This window comes from Cuculus canorus, chromosome 12, assembly GCF_017976375.1.
Source record: "Cuculus canorus isolate bCucCan1 chromosome 12, bCucCan1.pri, whole genome shotgun sequence".
Classification (NCBI taxonomy): domain Eukaryota; kingdom Metazoa; phylum Chordata; class Aves; order Cuculiformes; family Cuculidae; genus Cuculus; species Cuculus canorus.
In genome coordinates, this window is record NC_071412.1 from 12904314 (window position 1) to 12923384 (window position 19071).

At 40.7% G+C, this 19071-nt stretch overlaps 1 protein-coding gene across 3 annotated transcripts in view; it reads right to left on the reverse strand.

Moving 5' to 3' along the window:
* Positions 1-19071, reverse strand: part of ADAMTS17 (ADAM metallopeptidase with thrombospondin type 1 motif 17) — a 178591-nt gene that overhangs the window by 69523 nt on the left and 89997 nt on the right. For all 3 annotated transcript variants that reach the window (XM_054077506.1, XM_054077504.1, XM_054077505.1), the window contains exons 11-12: positions 6271-6372; positions 4314-4459 (exon numbers count right to left, since the gene is read on the reverse strand). In XM_054077506.1, the coding sequence (XP_053933481.1) occupies positions 4314-4459; positions 6271-6372 (248 nt within the window). The remainder of the gene's footprint in view (positions 1-4313; positions 4460-6270; positions 6373-19071) is intronic.

Genomic DNA, 19071 nt, shown 5'->3' on the forward strand with positions numbered 1-19071 from the left:
ATTAGGTATACTTGCACAGTCAGGCAGTTCAGAAGATAATTTGTGGTTCCATCACAAATACCAAAGTTAAGTACTTATAATCTTAATGGGAAACCTAGAGGAATCATGGTGATATTCCTGTGCCCAGGTTCACACCAAACACCCAAGGCAGAGGCAAGCAACCCAGGATGTTTCACCATTCCCTTTGTACCATTTGCTTTGCTCCCCACCTCAAACACTCATAACAACGAGGCAGAGCAAACATCGAGGCAGAGCAAACATCTCTTCAGCACAAGACCTCTAACATTCTGTTTCCAGCAGTTTGAAACTAAAACAACATAGATGTAGCTATAACCTGCACTGTTAGGGCATCCAGAAACAAATTTGTGCAGCAGATAATCTCCATCCATGAAAATCTCCATCCATTTTACAGTTGTTTCCTAAACATGCACGAAAAGCCACTAATCCAACTTCAGGATTAAGCACCTGCAAAATCTATTTATTCTTATTTATGATTCCCCAGAGAAGAAGGAAAACTCACCCTCATCAATAGCCTGTATTTTCGTTGCAAAACAAAACACCAGCAAAAAAACCCAAGTTAGCAAAAGACTTAGCCATCCAAATGGATAATTTCCTCAGCTACTTGCTGATACTCCTGAACTTGTCACATATCTCTCTCTCCTTCTGTAATCAGCAAAGACGGATAAAGTCATGTTATTACTCTTCTTTAACAGATGGCTAAGAGCAGCAACTCCAGCCAAATTCCAGTTTTTAGCAGTATGGCAGTTCATTCCAAAAGCTTCTTCCTTGCTCCCTCCCAAAAGAGTGATGAATATCAGGTTATATCACTCAGCTAATTGGAAACCAAGGCTCTCACTATATATAACTGATTTTTGTCAGTCCTAGCAAGAGTTGCCCTGTTCATTTATATACTGGCCATAGGACTGGGTCTCTGATTTCCTAGCTATTCTGGACTTGATGAATTCAGCATTCAGTGCAACAGAAACACTGGATTCTGCATAGAAGAGTTTTATGACTCATTTCAGCCTCAAACAAATTTTCAAAGTAGTTCCATAAATCCCCGAAGAAGTGTCTAGGTTGGTTTTTTTCCTAATGGAAACGCTGATCTCCAACCACACTGTAACATCACAGAGAGTCAGCAGCAGAACAGCCTGAAAAATCGTGTGCTTCCACTGCTAACATCTCTTCTCTTCTCTGCCATGCACATGTGCGAGGCAGCAGATGTGCTGAGACTGATGCAGAAATCTTCTGGGAGGATTGTGTCTGCTGCCTTAGACTGGATGAGACAGACACTCAGTCCTGATAGAAGCCTGATGCAGGCTTCTTCCCATGTGAAGCCTGCACTCATGCAAAGACAGATATGAATTTTGGTTTCAGCAGCATCTCTGGCTACAGCAAAAGAGATGTAGCCACTGAACATAAGTGACTCCGTGCATATTTGTGTGCACATTCACAGGGGAAAAAAAATAAAAACCAAACCAAAACAAAAAAGAAAGCAGTCAGCATTTCCAAAGAGCAACAGAGCGCTCTCTTGAGAGCAGGATATTAAGCTGATGGCCATGGAACAGTAGACACAGCAGCACTACTATTTACTGTGCTCATCAGCAGCTGCTTTGGTTTTAATCTTCAGATGTCATTAGCATGTGAGGGACTTCCTAGGAGTTTGCCAATGCAGATGGGAAGCAAGCAGCTCTTGCTATTTGTAATATTGCTCACTGGCAATAATAAAGTAATAGCCAAATCCATCAGGCAACAGACTTCCTGAGTACCCACCACGCCCACCACACCTCTCTTCCCTTTTCAATGAATGATTAAAATTAACTGCCTCCTCCTGATGTAGTTTCTCCCAAAATTAAAGAGTTGGCTGCATGCATTTCAGCAGCCACAAAACCACCAGAGTACCCTACAGATCTGGGGGATGTTTCTACTCCCACTAATCTAACAAAAAATGATGCACTCAACAAGATCTTCCCACCTCAGCTCCCCCGTGTCCAACAGCATCATAGTTTATTCAGTAGTGTGTTGCTGCTTTCTGCTGGACTCGCTCTAGTAAAACACTAGTAGAACATAAAGCATCTATTCAAGGCGTTCTGGAACAAGCAGATGAACGGACACTCCCTGGCAATCACAGAAATGGACAAAACATGATTATGTTCTGCTCTGTTACTCTTTGCATAGGGAATGCAGAATTACTTACAATAACCTTTTACTTAAATGACCTCTGTAATAGCATTCCAGTATCACAGGCCTCTTGGCATGTTTAAAGAGGATACTGAGGGTGCAAGATGAAGAAAAACAATAACAGTTACTCTCTCTGGTCTCCCACGTATGGTTACTTGTTCATATGCCCTTCTTTTTCCCATTTCATTCCATTTTTGTGACTTCATCCTTGTGTCTCTTACACCTCTCCAAATGCTGAGTCCACGACTTTGGGCATCATCTCTATCAGATTCTCCATATGCATCTGAAGGGAAAGATCCCTGTAAGCCCAGGTCCCAAGCCCTGTATAACACAGGCTCTAGCACTGCCTGAGTTTTCCAATAAACAGCATAATTCAAGCCTACCCTGGCACACATCTAAAACAGCGACTGTGCGAGACCTCCTGGTAGACAACTCCACAGCCATCTCCCACTGTATTTGTGCCAAGAGAATCCACCCACTAATGGAACTGAAGAAATCAGAGCCCGTTTATAATACTGTGACCCTTTTACATGACAAGAGGGGACTGGAGAAAGGGTGGAGAACTCATTCTGATGTTCTCTTTAAGCCACTGATTTTCTCCTCAATCCCACTGTATGACAACGGTCCAAAGCCCAGACAAAAACACAAGATGGTACCACTCAGAAATTTGCACATGTAAACTGGCCCATGACGCACTGCCTTACAACCTTTTGGAGGCGATGCATGCAAATGATCACAGAAATTACAGAGAGGAAAAACCAAATCAAACAGTGAAGCAAATGGTTTAAAAACACTGATAGTCCCACAGGCTCAAAAGTCAGCTGGCAGGAGTAGAGATTCCAGTTCAAAAAAAAAAAAAGAATCCCAAGACCAAATATATATAAAATAAAAGATAAATCCCTTAGCCAATATTTTTGGACGGTGAATAAACCAGCTGCAGAAGAAGTGGGCTGAGGCCAGGAATTTGAAGCAAAAGATCACGTGTGTATCCCCAGCCAAGAATGTATATGAGCAAGAGAATTTTAAAATCAGTGTGCAATCTTGGAGGACGCATTTCCTGTAATTTAAGGAACGATGATGAATGGATTTAGGTTTGGTCAGCACAGTGGTTAAAGAGACCTCTTGCAGCTGACAGCAAAGAAACCAGCTCAGTCCTTTGCTCAGGAAAATGAGCTGGTAAAAATCCAGCCCGGACATTACAGACATGCAACTGCAGTTCAGAGTTATTTAAGGAGAGGAATAAACAAAAATATCCCTTTCATATGAACGCAGCTCTACAGCAGCCAGTGTGTGCCCATCCATCATCTAGGCATGTCTTCATGTTACTAGCCAGAATTTCAGCCTCTATTTAAAAACAGAAGTTTCCTGTGCTTTTTCTGTAGAGAAAACCTTAAAATACGAATAAAGTTAGAGATACACAACTTGGAGGGCTGCTCTCATGATTATGAGCACCCTCATTCATCTCAAAAGTTATCATGCACACACACAGGGGTAGTCAGTTAAATGGCCATCCTGATAAGCTGTTCAGGCCTCCCATAGGAAGAAAAGACTTCCAGGCTTCAAGCCCAAGCAGAGAGCACAGGCTCATGTGTAGTCGCTGTGCAGGAGCTAAACAGCACCCACTGCGCTCCACGTGCAGGAAGACTCTCCTTTTCATATGCAGCACGTCCTGATGCACAGAATATCTCAAGGTGCTTTACCAACACAGCTATGACCACTGTCAGCCACTCTACTGCTTCCCAAGGCCAGAGCCAGCACTCCCTGCAAAAATGATCTCTAAGGCATCCTGGCTTAGTTTGGTCTGTAGATCCAGATCAACCTCTCCCCATTCACTGCTGGAGAGGAAACATAGCTTCACTTTTTCTGCCAAACTACACATCTTTAATTGAATTGTATCTATGTATAAATCATTGCAATGGGCCACTTCCAATCGTAACCCTTCAAGCCACTTCCACAGAACCTACTTCACTCCAAATCACTCCAGGATTTTGACCTGGTCTTTGCTGTTTGTGAAGAAGAAACCTCTCACGTCCCCTGCACAGCATTGCTGCCCGTTTCTCCCCTGTACTCTTGCAGCAAGGACTGTCTAAGTGCTGCATGCAAAACGAAATCAGCACGATGTGAATACTTACGGGGGATTGTCACATTTCCGCTGCCTGAATCGCACTCCTGTGCCACATGTCCGGCTGCACATGCTCCACTGACTCCACATGCTCCAGTCTCCATCAATGTGCTCAGGGATGGGAGTTTTACTGACACACTCCCCAGCTCGGCACCACTGAAATGCAATTGTATTAGAACAGGCTGGGAAGAAGCCCTGATCTTGCAAACATTCCTTCACAGGTGGATTTGAAAAGGATGTTTGAGACATTGACATTGAGACATGGTAACCCTTCAAGCCACTTCCACGGAACTTACTTCGCTCCAAATCACTCCAGGATTTTGACTTAGTTCTTGCTGCTTGTGAAGAAGAAACCATTACAACAAGCCTATGTTCAAGTTTCTAGAGATTCAAGGCTTCAGTGAGATGGAAGTGGGAGAAGGAGATAGGGAGGAGGAGAAACACAGAAATTTAAGTGTCACCCTCAACGAACCTCTGAAGGGAATTCTGTCATTAAAAAAATAATCACAGAATTAAGCCTTTTACTTTATAAAGCAGATAATTATTTCAGTGCTAAGACTTAAAGCCACACTCTTCAAAGAAACAGAGTTCAAGAAATTATACCCCAAAGCAACGTCTTAATCAGCAGTATTCCCAGTATGTACAAAATAATTGATGTATTTTGGACCTAACTTGGCTAACGCCCTGAACAACCTTCGATTCTAACAGGTTGCACTGGCTCCTGACCAAGCAGCAAACTTGGCCTATTCTCCTGCTCTGTCCAGGATCAGATACCGTAAGCACTGCTTAGCACGCCTGTGAAAGAATGGGCAGGACTCCTGCAGTTAGAAAACCACACATCTAAAAATCTTTTGTCTCACACCCTTGTCATGCTTTCCAGGACCCAAGTTTTCTTGCCATTGTTTATCTTTATTCGCAGGAAAAGATCTAATCCAAAATCATCTAATCTTTGATTTCAGCAACAAACTTTTTAATTTTACCCCTTATTACCTCCTCAACCATACAACATACAAAAAATACTAGATTCCGATACTGTGAAGTAGGGGGCTGGTTGTTACCAAACCAGTCCAACTCCTTTGTAGACTAACAAGTTAACAGGCACACTGGGAGAACCAACCACGTACATTTACAAACCCCATACCAGCTAGCAGAGCCCATTTCAGAGGTTAAACTCATTCACTGAAGTTCACTTCCATTAGCAGAGCCAGCTGGGAGGCAGCAGCTGAGCCTCAGGAACTCCCACTCTTAGGGCACTGAAGCCAGTCACTGGAATGGTGATTTTCACACAGATTTTCACTAATCCAAGAGTTTATTTTATTTCTTTTAACAGTTTTCTACACTGATCTGGATTCTACAAAGTACACCTATGCCTCACTCATTTGACTGTACGCACACACACTGCAAATGATACTTCAAAATCAACTGAACATCCCTGAACTTGAACTCAATACATTTTCATCCACTTTTAGAAACTATTAAGTTTCTAAGTAGCCTCTTTTTTATTCCTCATCTTTCTCCACTCCCCAAACGTCAGCCTAAATGCTCTCCACACTTTCTACCTCAAATATAGCCAAGAACAGTATTGCCTTACCTACAATGAAAAATCACCTCACTCATGAAACACCACTAGCAGCAGTGAACAGAAACACCAGGAGTGAGCGAGGACCTAACTGACCCACAGGGTCCTCAGCCTGCGCACTCAGCAGGGCGAGGCATGGAGTTTTCCTGCGGTGTCTGTAGAACATCTAGACCACAAGAACTTGACTACCAAGATCTCCAGATGCTACTGAAATACATGTAACACAAAATCAGAAAGACTTAACCTAATCCAGCTGTTAATTGAGCAGTTTCTATTAGGGAATCAGTCTAAAATATAGATTCATGCTAAATACTGAACATCTTGGAAACGTTATTCCAGAGATAATGCTGGTAAAAACAAAGTCATTACTACTGAGCACTTTGATTACCTTGTCTGCGCCACATTCAGTGCCATCCAGAGGGGGGTCCAATTTTGTTTTACAGGATGTATCTCCTTCCACAAGGCACCAGAGCCCAGCACACATCAAATGCTGTAATCACAAAGCAACGAGGTGCAGTTATTACTTTTGGAGATGTCAACTATCATTATGGGATACACTGCAAAGCTCAGGCACTCTTTCTCAAGTGAATCCAGAGGCATCTAGTTGGTTTGGGAGGAATTATATTTTAAGGATAGATTGGCATTAAGTGCTGGGGCTGGAAACATGAAAGAGATTGAAAGATGCCATTGTCAGGAACAAAATCCACCCCAAACAACAAGTGTATTATTTGAACAGATTTCTTTGCACAAGGATAAACCTGGTCCATTAAAAAAGAATCCTATATGGGAGGCCAAGATGGGTAATTCGGAACCATGGCACGTGCTTCAATATCCAAGCTGCTTCATTACTTGTATTTTAAAAAAGATTCTCAAGTAACTAAGCTCAATGGAACGCAGTCAGCCCTGCTGGACCTGGTGGGAGCTATAATGAGCCAGCAATGTCGCTAGAGAGGAAAAGACCTTAAGGCACAACGAGAAAGAGGAAAGGATTTCATGGTGTGCCACGCAGCGCAAGAAGAGCTTGGCGACAGGCAGGGCCAAAGTTAGTGAAGGTTTGGTGGTGAGAAGTATCTGCTAGAGACCAGTGTGCTAGAGAAGGTGAAAAGTGAGATGTGCGGGCAAGAGCAGCAAGAGGTACAGCACATCTCTCTACCAGACTTGAAACACATTCTGCATACAATTTCTCAACAGTGCTGCTCTGCTCAGCCAATGTGCGTTGCAGGGATATTAATGCTGACCACATTTGCGTGATCTGTCAGATCAATACGCTCTCAGAATTTGAGAAAAAGAATCAGGAAAAGGAGCTTTTACATTGTTAACATTTTCCACAGCGTTCACCGTGCTTTGCATTCCATGAAAGTGGATGATTTCAATACAGCGCTACAGATCTGAGTACCAAAAAAAGAAAAAGAAGAGTTACATTTCTTTCCACTATTGTTCACATTTCAATGTAATGGTAAAAAGATGAGAAGCCTGACTCTAGTGCCAGCTGGTCTTGTCAAGATTTATTGCACCTCATTAAATAGTTGAGTCAACACACTTCAAACTGATGGTTCTTTCACAATGTTATGTAAGAGACTGTGGGTGCATGTGTGTTTTGTGTACACGCATGTTGGTATGTCTATAAAACACAGATCTGTATGGCAGAAGGTAGCGACGAGATAAATCCCAATACCAAGAGTGATGATGTAGAACATGCTGAAACAAAGTAGTTATCACAGCAGTATCTGCATCCTGTTTTATTTCCACATTTCTTTCTGGAAAGAGGATTTTGCACTATTTAAACCAAAAGAACATTCACAAAAACTAGAAACAGACAACACAGTTCAGCAACATCTGTATTAACCACAACACAGAGAGCCATCATCAAACAAACAAACAACAGCAAATACACCAGGGAAGCCTAAATCAATGAATTTTCAAAACATTTACCCTGAACTAATAGAGCATATGGGAAAATATCAGACTTTTGTAATTTGGACTAAATGACTGTGAGTAATTAGTGGTTTACCCACAGCTCTGAGAGCACTTAAGCCCAATTAGCCATAAGGACATCACATACTGTTTTACAGTTAGGTACACTGAAGCAGAAGAACCGACAAGCCAGAGATTCCAGAGCTTACTGAGAAATCAATTGTTTCACACCAAACTCCTAACAGCTTCTTTAAATTACAAATAATTGTGCTGGTGATCTATGAACATTATTACTGCTAAGCCAACCTCAGGAATTAGACAAAGCTTCAGGGCAGAATGTGATCAGCAGCCCTCCAGCCTGATCTCTTGAATGACCCAGACAGGAATTTTGCCCCGTGGTTCCACAATGAAACCCTCAGGTTCTGCTTTCTCTCAGAAAAGATGTAGTGGAACTCACTACAGCCCTAAAGAAGTTGTTCTAGACACATACCAGCACCATTGTGAAATATCTGTGCATTATGCAAGGCCAGTATTTGTTAAGCTTGAGCTTCAAGCCCCTGGATTGTAAGCTACGATTAAATAAATTAGGGTTAAATTCTCCTCTTTAATGTAAAACTAAGAGGAGGAAGGTAGGGGTGGTGGAAACAGAAAGTCATAAAAATGAAGCAGCTTTTTGTACAATTTTAGTTGCAAACTGGAATTCCTCCATATTCCTCAAGAACATGGAGTTAACGTGCCCAGGTATGAACCATGGCCTGAGGGAAGCAATGGGCACAGATAACCGCAAGCAGTCGTGTCCATACCAGCAGAACAACAGAACTGAGCCCATGGATACAGCAGGTGGAAATATTCACAAATGTGTAGATGTGTGTGTAAATACATAAGTTTGTGCACATAGAATTATACAGTCATAGAAACAATTGGTTGGAAAAGACCTTTGAGATCACGAAGTCCAACTACTCCCACTACTAAACCATATCCCTGAGCACCGTATCTACCTATCTTTTAAACACCTCCAGGGATGGGGACTCAACCACCTCCGTGGGCAGCCTCTGCCAGAGCCTGAGAGCCCTTTCAGTGAAGAATTTTTTCCTGATGTCTAATCTGAACGTGCCCTGTGCAACTTGAGGCCATTCCCTCTCATCTGATCGTTTGTTACTTGGAAGAAGAGACCAACAACCACCTCTCTACAACCTCCTTTCACGTAGTTGTAGGCAGTGCTAAGGTCTCCTCTCAGCCTCCCTTCCTTTGGCTAAACAACCCCGGTTCCTTCAGCCACTCCTCCCTAAGACTTGTCCTCCAGCCCCTTCACCAGTTTCATTGCCCCTCTCTGGACATGCCATATAAATATATATACACACACATACACATGTACACACACGGGTACTTACAGGGAGATAAATAAAGGAAAAAATTCTTCTTAGCAACACCAACCTTTCTGATATTCCCCATCTCTGAGGTATGGAAAACACAGGCTTTTTATAGCAATGCTATGTTTGATTCAGAACGCTAAATGCAAAGCATATTTCAGGAAACGGTTACAGAACAATCTGGTAACTGCACTGCAGCTCTGTGTTCTACTGCCATACCACTACAAAGCTTCAACGCTCATTAGTGCAGTCCCCTGTATTTAGTACAGCGTTCAGATACCCAGCAAAGACTGAACCATCAACTTTGGTGTTATATGTTCCCAAGATGTTTTATCATGCTAATAGCTCAGTTCAAAAGAGATCATATATCCTCCTCAGCTACAATAGAAACCCAAACACAAGTGCCCATTAAACAGCCCTAGAGCTAACTCGTCACAGTGACTGGTTTTTAATAGTTAAAAAGCCAGCTTTGTGGCAAAATATCAAAGTGAGAAATGGCAGGACTTGAAAGGAAGTTGCATGTACATGAGTGGCACTTCAGCGCTTACACTGATATAGAAGAAGCCATCAAAAGAGCTGTCTTATTGCTAGCTGTGATTTCAGCAAATGGCTTTTAGATGGCAGGTCTCTGCCTGCAAAATCTTCCCTACAGCATTCAAAAAGTGCCAGTTAGAATTTTCCAATGATAGGTATTTGCACTGGAAAAATATCGATTTGTCGAGACTGTCTTTGGGGAAAGGTCATCTTTGGATCAGCTCCCAGTCCGAAACACTTCCAAGAGCAAAATAAGGTTTAAAGAAGTAAGATAGTTGTTGAAAACTAATATTTCAATAAAAATTAAATTAAATGGCAATGCTTGTTCAACTGAATCCTTAAGGAATTTATACAAACAGAAAATAGAATTAAGACATCGAAATAAAAATGGAATTTGTATAAAGGTGCAAATATTACTCTCAAAAACTCTTGGAAAACTGTTAGAAAGCAGTCCTGAGAGAGGTCACAGTCCAGAAATTCCCAGGCTAGGAGGTATCTGCTAGGTAGGTGAATGACGCTTCCAATTACAGGTATTGTAATTGCATCTGTTTGAGAAAGGGGCCTTGCTGCACCAGGTGTTTTCCCTTCCTCAAAGAACTTGCAATCTAAACAGAGTCCTGGGAGCTTGGAGATAAAGGAACCTCTAACTCTCTGTTATAGGTAGGAAGACGAGGAAAAGAAAGGGATTAAATGTCTTGCTGAAAATCTGCTGGGAGACAAATGAAAATGCTGCTTTGCCACTCAAACTCCCTGCTCTGGCTAAACTGCGGGGTAAAAGCAGAAACAACTCCCAGGATAGTCCCAGGAACACATCTGGCTGCCGGCCTTCCCACCCCGCATGGCTTTTCATACATTTTTCCAACATTTCTGTTTCTGAAGATGGTGTTTGCCTTACACATAGCTCCATCCCACACATATGCCAGCAGAGACTCGCAGTGCGTGAAGCGCTATGACCACTCACACGTGGCACTAGGGAAGTAATCTGGTTTAGGTCTTTAACTCAGTGCTGTAGCTGGAAAAGAAGAGAAGGCAGAAGTAATTCAGCCAGCTCTTTGCCCACGGGCAGTAAGTCTAGTCTGCTGGTTTCCTGGTTAGTTGCATCACCACTGTTACTAAAATCAGCCTGATTCTGCCCAACGACCTCACGTGGTCTCAGTGAGAAGAAAGGGATCACAATACCACCCTTTCTCAATGCGTCAGATCAGGACCTACAAGGAAGAGTTTCCAACTCTCCAAAGCATAAAGAGAACCCAATGGACAAAGATGTCCTTCCCAACAGAGAATAAGTCTACAAAAACTAGTTATTTCCTTACACATTCACTCCTTCCCCTAGGAGTCATTCAAAGAAAAAAGGAACACTTGTTTCTCCTAAGAATGAATTTGTTCCGGATGCCGACTGCCCACTGCCCACTGGAAGGAGGAACCTCTTATTTCTAGCAGCAGTATTAAACAACCATGAAAACGATTTTGCTGTCAAAAATGAGGAAAAAGTAAATAACCTTAAGGAAGAGAAGCAAGAGACCACACCACACACAGGCACACTTATAAACAGGCTGACTTTCAATGAAGTACCAGATCTCTTTTCTTTTGCCAAGGTTTTGGCTTGGCCTATAGCTAACTGTAAGAAAAAACATGCTTATGAACAAGATCCTAATTAACACCTTTAAAGTACAATAAACACAATTTATACACGCTTTCCTGTTAAAAACACTACATATAAGTTCCTGAAGCTTCATCACATGCTTCTAAGGAGGAATTCTTTACAGAACAAGGTGAGAAAAACAATGCCTCCAATTTCTCCATTGTTGCTGTCTTTAATTTCGGGTGCATAAACAACTGACAATCTACAATGGATCATAAGGGAGGTGAGAACTATTGCTTGCCACTGCTATTGATGGAGCTTCTTGCTGTGAAAACTAGATGAAATGTGCTCAAAATCAGCATCCTGTAAAACTGGAAGGCCCTTTCGAAAAGTTGCCATGTGCTGCCCAGACAAGAGAGTTGTGAAGCTTGGATACGCATATCAGTGACCAGCTGCCAATTTTCCCCTAAAGCCGATATTCCAAAGAACGAGTGGTACATCCAGTAGTGGAAGTATTTCTCTGTGTGTGCAAATCACAGACCTGATCCAAAAGTCAAGGGAAGGCTTGATAAATAATCACAAGGATTATCATAGAATAGTCAGGCAATGGTCTACATCCACTAACTTCTCATTTTAACAAAACAGGATAACGATCCCACAAATTCATAATGTGTAAATGACCAAGTAGAATGGATCTCTGTTGGGCAGAAAGCATCTCAGCCTTAATTACAAAAACCAATCACAATCTTCTTAGATGCAACTAGAAAAGTTTATTAAAAGATGTTTACCTATTTTTACTACCTGGTGTCACTTTGTTTGTTCAGAACATACAAAACCACATGTGCACATTATGCTTTTGAGATGAACAGGACCAATAACCTACCCACTTGGAGCCAACCAACAAATTTGGAGTTGATTCCCCTTTATTGTAGCTTTTTCATGAGTGTAAATCCATTAACTCAATGAGTGGCCTCTTCATCAGTACTTATGTGACTGCAGAGTCACCAACATCAGATACAAGTGTGTAAAATCAACAAGATTGTTTTAACTCTTGACGAAATGGCCTTTGGCAGTCAAAGAACTCTTAAGGAAATGGTCCTTGAGGCTTAACTGCTCTCCAGTGCTACTCTTTTCCTTGTAGAACAGTAAAAAAAGTTCAACAAAGTCACTTCTGAGATCACTTAACGTTCTGTATCAGAGAAAACAAAACAAACTGAATCCAGCAAACATGACAGATATCACACTGGATTCAGTTCTCTCAGCTAGACGGCCTGATAACCATCACTCCAGCTACCAAACGTGAATCCCCTATGAAATGTGCCCTTCTATATATACACGGTGATACCAAGAGCTTTTGTGATTTACAATTGAAAAATAAGAATGTTTCCCCTTCTTCTTTTAGGAAGAAAGACAAAATATGGCAGCTTCCAAAATGGTAACTTACTGTGACACACTGCAGACAGGTTTGGATGTCTAAGGTCTGAATCCAATCAACTGGCTATAACCTTCAGTCAAATGGCCTTTCTGACAGCAGATGAAAGCCGAATGATTAGAAAAATCCAGAGCTCTCATGTTTTGACAATGTTAGCAGAAGCAAAACCAGGCTATTCAAGAGCCGCCCAAAACACACTTACAGACAGGAAGACAAGCTCTGAGCCCTCTAGGGAGGATATAGCAGGGATCTTTTGCCAAGTGTGCCATCATCTGTCACGGTAAAACTGCTCCCAGGGCTCTATGAACGGCTCTGCAGGATGCACGGTAAGAGACAGAGAAACATAAAAATTCTTGGTTTGAGAGGGGTTTGACCTACTGCAAGCTCTTCATCCTTTCCTGTGAAGATGTTAAACTGAAATTAATGACACTGGTGCAGTGCAGTACCCAGAAATTGCTTCAATTTGAGGCAGATAGAAGAAAACAGTATTTTGAGAAGTGAAGAGTGGCTTGGGATGCCTTACTGGAAATACTTCAAGGAGGGCAACCTTTCAAAGCTGAAGGAAGCTCAAGGCTTCTGAAAAAACACACAGCTTCTCTGAAACTCAAAATGCGATGCTAAAAACTGGACACATTCAAACCCATTAATTCATTTGAACATTTAGGCCATGATTGAACCTCCTGAACATGCATTAGGATGAAAGGAAAAGTGGCAAAAGCAGCGATGGCACAGAAATACATATGCGAACAGCTGGTAATGAAGCTGGTCACAAGGAGTTCAATAAACAAAAGCGGAACCTGCCAGACAAGCAGTGGAAGATTCCTATAGTGCCAAGAAGGCACAAGTCAGTAGAAATACTTTTTTTAACTCTACATTGGGAAGCATATGAAAAAGCAGAACACTGCCTCTAGTTTTAGCCAGTTCTGGTGGTCTCAAGGCAAACTAAATGCCTTTTCCACTTTTTCTTTCTCCTTTCTCCACTTCTTTGCAAAGCACCAGTTCTATTTAATTTTCTGCATATACCCTGAATTAAATTAAGAGTAAAAAGAAAGGGATTGGAAAGACATTATTAATGAGACCACAAACTAATTTTATGGCAAAGCTGCCTACGCTAAATATTATTCTTTTCCGTGCCTTTAGGGTATTCATGAAACCAGCTTCTGTGGGTCTATGTAGAAATTCCTGTAGAAAAAGATAAGCTTTATCTACTTTCCTATCAACACAGAATTCTTTCCCACTGTATGTGCTCTTCAGCTTTGCTGAACACAGTTTTCAGCATCTTAAATAACAGAATCCAACAGTACATCTTATACCTGCTGAAGAAATCATGTAAGCGTCTTTACGTGGTCAAGAAGAAATAGAGACATGTGGTACAAGGCACTGGAAGAGACAGAAATTTTGTACTTGACTTAGTACCAATTTCTACCTCAGGATGCCTAAAAGAGCTGTTTCAACCAAAGCAGCTGTACAGCAAAGTATTGCACGCATAAGGTGTTAAGTGCTGCTCTGAGGTTCACAATACATGTACTTCACCAAGAAAAGGCTTAGGAGTTCACAATATTATGCTATAATCTAGCTCAGGAGAAGATAACTGCCCACAGGCAGGGCAAGAGATTCAGGCACGTTTCATAATCAACCTGATCACCTCCCTCTAATATCATGTTTGCAACTTAAAGCCTGAAATTCTGACCTTATTGTCTTCCATGGGAGTAATGTTCACTTAGAACTTCCAGTGAACTTCTCAGACCTTAACACTTGATTGCAAGGCAAGAAACATATTGATCTTTTAAACACCAGGCAGTGGCGTCCATTTAAAAATATACAAAAATAAAAACAGGAAAAAAAAAGTAAATTACAAGAATGAAATCACGGATTGCGCTTCTTGGCCCTGGGAACAGAGAAGAAAGGGACAGGAAAATAAATATAGATATGTACACACACTGTTCAGATGTGATTGTGAAGATTATGGGAGTTTTCTCTTGAAGCGTTTTGCAGATGGGAAGTTCCCAGAAGGTCGATGGGAGAGGTCTGAATGCCCGTCAAGCTTGTTATACACTGTTTCAGGCTGATACTCAATCATATTTTGGCTAATTTCGTTAAGTTCAAACTTCAGCTGCAGATGCCACATCACAAGGCTGCACTAATTCTTTGTCCCTCCCCTTGTGTCTTAAGAAACGTAGGATTTCCAGATTCAAGTGCTTGATTCTTAATAGGCACATTTTTAAGAGTTTATTATTTTTATATTTTTAAATTTCCACATTGTATTTCTATAATTGTATTTTGGTTACCCTCTCTCTTTTTATTTTTCTTTAAACCACTGCACCAGAATGTGTTTTGACTGTCTTCCAAACTGAAACACGTACAAAAATTTCTGAAGCATTCCAATAATTGTAAACTGGGCTGTGCTGCCCAGGCAGGAACTCTGCTTCTCTCTCTTTCTTTCTCTCTCAAACAAAAAGTATTTCCACTGAAAATAAAGAGAAAAAAGTCTTTTTGCAACATACAGAAGCAGTGAAATAGGACACTTCAGTTTCATATGAAACAGGCAATGTGAAAATAGTCTGAATTTTAACAGCCGACATTAGGAGAGCTATAAAATACAGTACAGCAATTAAGTAAATTGTTAACTTTACTTCTAAAAAAGAAAATCTTTTCATTTTAGTTTATAATTGCCAGGCTTCCATCCTGCAAGGCTCAAGAAAACCAAACCCATCCTTTTCCAGATTTATTATTATTATTATTATTATTATTATTATTATTATTATATTTACATAGAACCTAAAGTGTGTAATGGAAAATTATGTAGACAAAGTCCCTGGTTGTACAGAAAATGACAATGCAACCTATTATTTTCAGGATAAATCAGCTCAGAATCTAATTACAATGTTCTTGCAAATATTCCATACATTAGTAAATAATAGGGTGTATTATCATTGTCTGGATCTTGCAACTGACTCTGCAAAGAAAAAACAGAGGCCCATTGATTCCCATGCATGGATTCCAAGAGTCCACTCCACCAGTCTCTTTGCAAGATCAAGACCACAGAGACACCCACAACTGCTTAACTATATTCACCACCGTACCATTAAATATGAAAACTGAAGGGTTACGTAAAATGGACTTGATTATTACAATTGTTTCTCTTCCTTTACTTTGTATATGGTTTCCTTCCTTTTCCATTTTAGCCCCAAAATCTCATCAGCCTCCTCTGGCGTAAAATCAACTTTGCCCTCTTGTTCTGTGCTGCTGCCCCATGGCTTATGGATACAGCGAGATACTTATAACTGTTAAAAACTAATCTGAACTTCAGAAAAAACAACAAAGCCAATTCTAACTGCTTCCATTTTTTTAAAACAATGTCATGTCAAAATCCACATTCCCAGTTACATCTGGGTCGACTGTGTCCCTTTTTCAGACAAAAATATCTTCGTAGCAATCCTGACCTCTTTCCAGATGCCATTTTAGCCTAAGCACAGTTTTGACTCAAAACAATACTGAAAGATAATGGTTATGTAAAAACCCGCAAAAATGTGTTAATAATAAATAAACCAAAAGGCCTATGAAACAAAAAGCCAAAGACTGGATACAAGAGATAGAAATCACATTTTTTCCATAAATATAATTTCAGTGCAAAAGCCTCTGTTAGTAGGCATGCCAGCCTGAAAAATAAAGCCAGTGTTCTGATTAAATACACAGCGTATTTTCATGTGAGGTTACAAACAATGTGTTTTTACGCATTACTGGTGGAGAAACACCACCTTTGCTCTGGGAGAGATTCAGCATAAACCATATGTGCTTTTCCTCTCACTGACAGTGCTGCTCAATAAAGGGGACAGCAAAGAGTTAAAGCCTGCTCTCTGCAGAAGCCTTCATCGCTCGAGTGGGGTTGAAGCTTTTGGTTTCCTCTTGCGTAGAGGTCAAATGAAGCCACAATACTTGATTCAGAGTGCAGTGCCGGTCTGAAGAACAGAGGTCAGACAGGTTGAATTCTCGGTAATTTGCACAACCTGCCATGTTAGCCTTGAAATCACATCAACATTTAGCAGCCAGAGTCACAAAAGGTCCCTGTGTTTGGGGTACACCGATAATGCACGATGCAGTGTCAAAGGTGCAGCACTTGGGGTTTTTTCTGCAAATCATATCACGATTTTGCTCAGAGCTTGAGAATTATGCAGTCATCTATTTAATTACTGCTAAAAGCAACTCCTCTCCCTCAAAATAAAGACCACTGTTCAAACTCTTAGGTGGGCCAAAAAATCTTCTAGCACTGCAAGGGGCACGACTGTACGGCCTCCCACCTGAAAACAGGCAGCATGTCTGCTACGGTAGAAGCATCCTTATTGATCAAACAATGCCCAATATTTGCCATTGGAAAGATTAACAGAAGGAACCATGGGAAAACACTTTTGTTGCCTTTGCATGTTCCCAGAGAAAACTATGCAACTTAGATATGAATGGGGAACTACTGAAGGGTCTGGAGATGTTCATTATCATATGTGAAATCATCTTACTTGAGAACCGATCAGCTTCTATTTCCTTATTCCACTCCTCAGATCAAAACTAGTTCTTCCACGGAGCCACGAAAACTTTTCTGATGAGGAGCAAGGACCTACCCACCTAATACTCAAAACCAAACCAAACCAGCCACCGGGATGCATCTCAAACCACTCAATTTATAAGCAGAGCACACACCAAAACGGACTCTCATTCCCTCAAATGGCTGGCAGGTAATCCTGCCAGTGATTGTTCATACAGTATTATAATAGAAATTATGCTTTTCAAATGAATAGAAATTGATTGTTCCTCACCTAACAAGCATCAAGCCTAAAAGCTTGATTCCACAGCTCCTTGAACAGCAGATGCGCACCAGTGAAGCTTACTTAACACTGATGTTACAGAACCAGATCCTAAATAATGCATCTTGGAAGTCATAGATTACAATAAAAGGCTATGATTAAGCTGATTATCAAATACATATGCTGCTAGTTAGTTCATTTAAAAGAATTAGTATAATAAAATGTCAACTCGGTGTCCAATTAAATTAAAAAGGAAAGTCATGAGGTATAGTCTATATAGAGCTGAGCCTACCTCCTATGTTTTCAATTCTGTTCTGCAAATTTAGAGCAGGATAGCAAAGTTATAATTCTGAGGGCTACTTTTTGTATTTGGGTATCCGACATCATTACAAACAAACATGGAAGTAAAATTTTGGTGATGCAAGATGCAGAAATATCCAGATAAAGTTGAATATTCATGAATTAACTGTCTCATTGGACCACTGTCCGATGTCCAAACACTGCCAGGCATTCACGCACCTCACTCTCTCTGAAGGCAAAGGAGATCACATTCCTTTACAGCACAGAAAGTTTCTGCAGCTTCTCAAAAATGCCCAAATTTTGGATTCCTCTCATCTCTGAAATTCACTCCATAACCAGATCGTATGGCATTTTTGAGTATAGGTCCTCTAGTTTGCCTGATATAATTATGTGGCTCAGTAGGCACATATAATCATAAAAAGAGTGAGCAGGCTCATTTCCTGTAGAGTATTTCCTTTTTGTAACAAATATTTGCTGTCAAATGTTTATTACTTTTACATTTGGGTTTTTTTAATACTTTATTGAATTAAAAATACCACATTACCATTGGCTACAAGAGGAGACAGCTCTATTTGCCAATAATTTCTACAGCTGATGCCAGTGACTAGTGCCAATTTTTTTTTTTGGTTCATATTTTTGTAGACAGCTTTGAGACTTACAATACGAGTGTTCTGCAGATGAGGCAGGATAAACACAAAGGTGAAAAGAACAAAAACTTTGAAGGTTTAAAAATTATAGCTGATCATTTCCTCTAAAGAATTTCCTTCCATTGCCTTCAAACACTAATTCAGAGTAACATAACAGTATGAAAATATTTACTTAAATTAATAGCTTGTGACATAATTGATCCAACACTTTACAGAGTGAAAAGTAACTCTTTCTGTAGCGGGAAAATTATTTCTAAATAAGTGATTGCAAATTGGGTTTAATTTGTTGAAGTTCTACAAGGCTTTTCATTAGAAAGTACTAAAGTCCTTACAAAATACCCTTTTTGGGGGAGGAGATGCTAAAGGAGCAATGAAGGGAAAAAGCAGTTTTCACTGTACTGTAAAGGTGTCAAATAATAAGACTGGTCAAAAATCTTGGGAGACACAAACACCTGCTGTCTGTATCTTACAAAGCAGAACAGTGCTTCTTGGCTTGTTATCTGGCAAGCAACTTGTCCCTGAAGCAATTCCAGACTGGACAAGCAATTTCTGCATGGGAAATGCTGACCACCTACCAGCAGGCTGACATTCTCATTAGGCACTGGACTATCCAG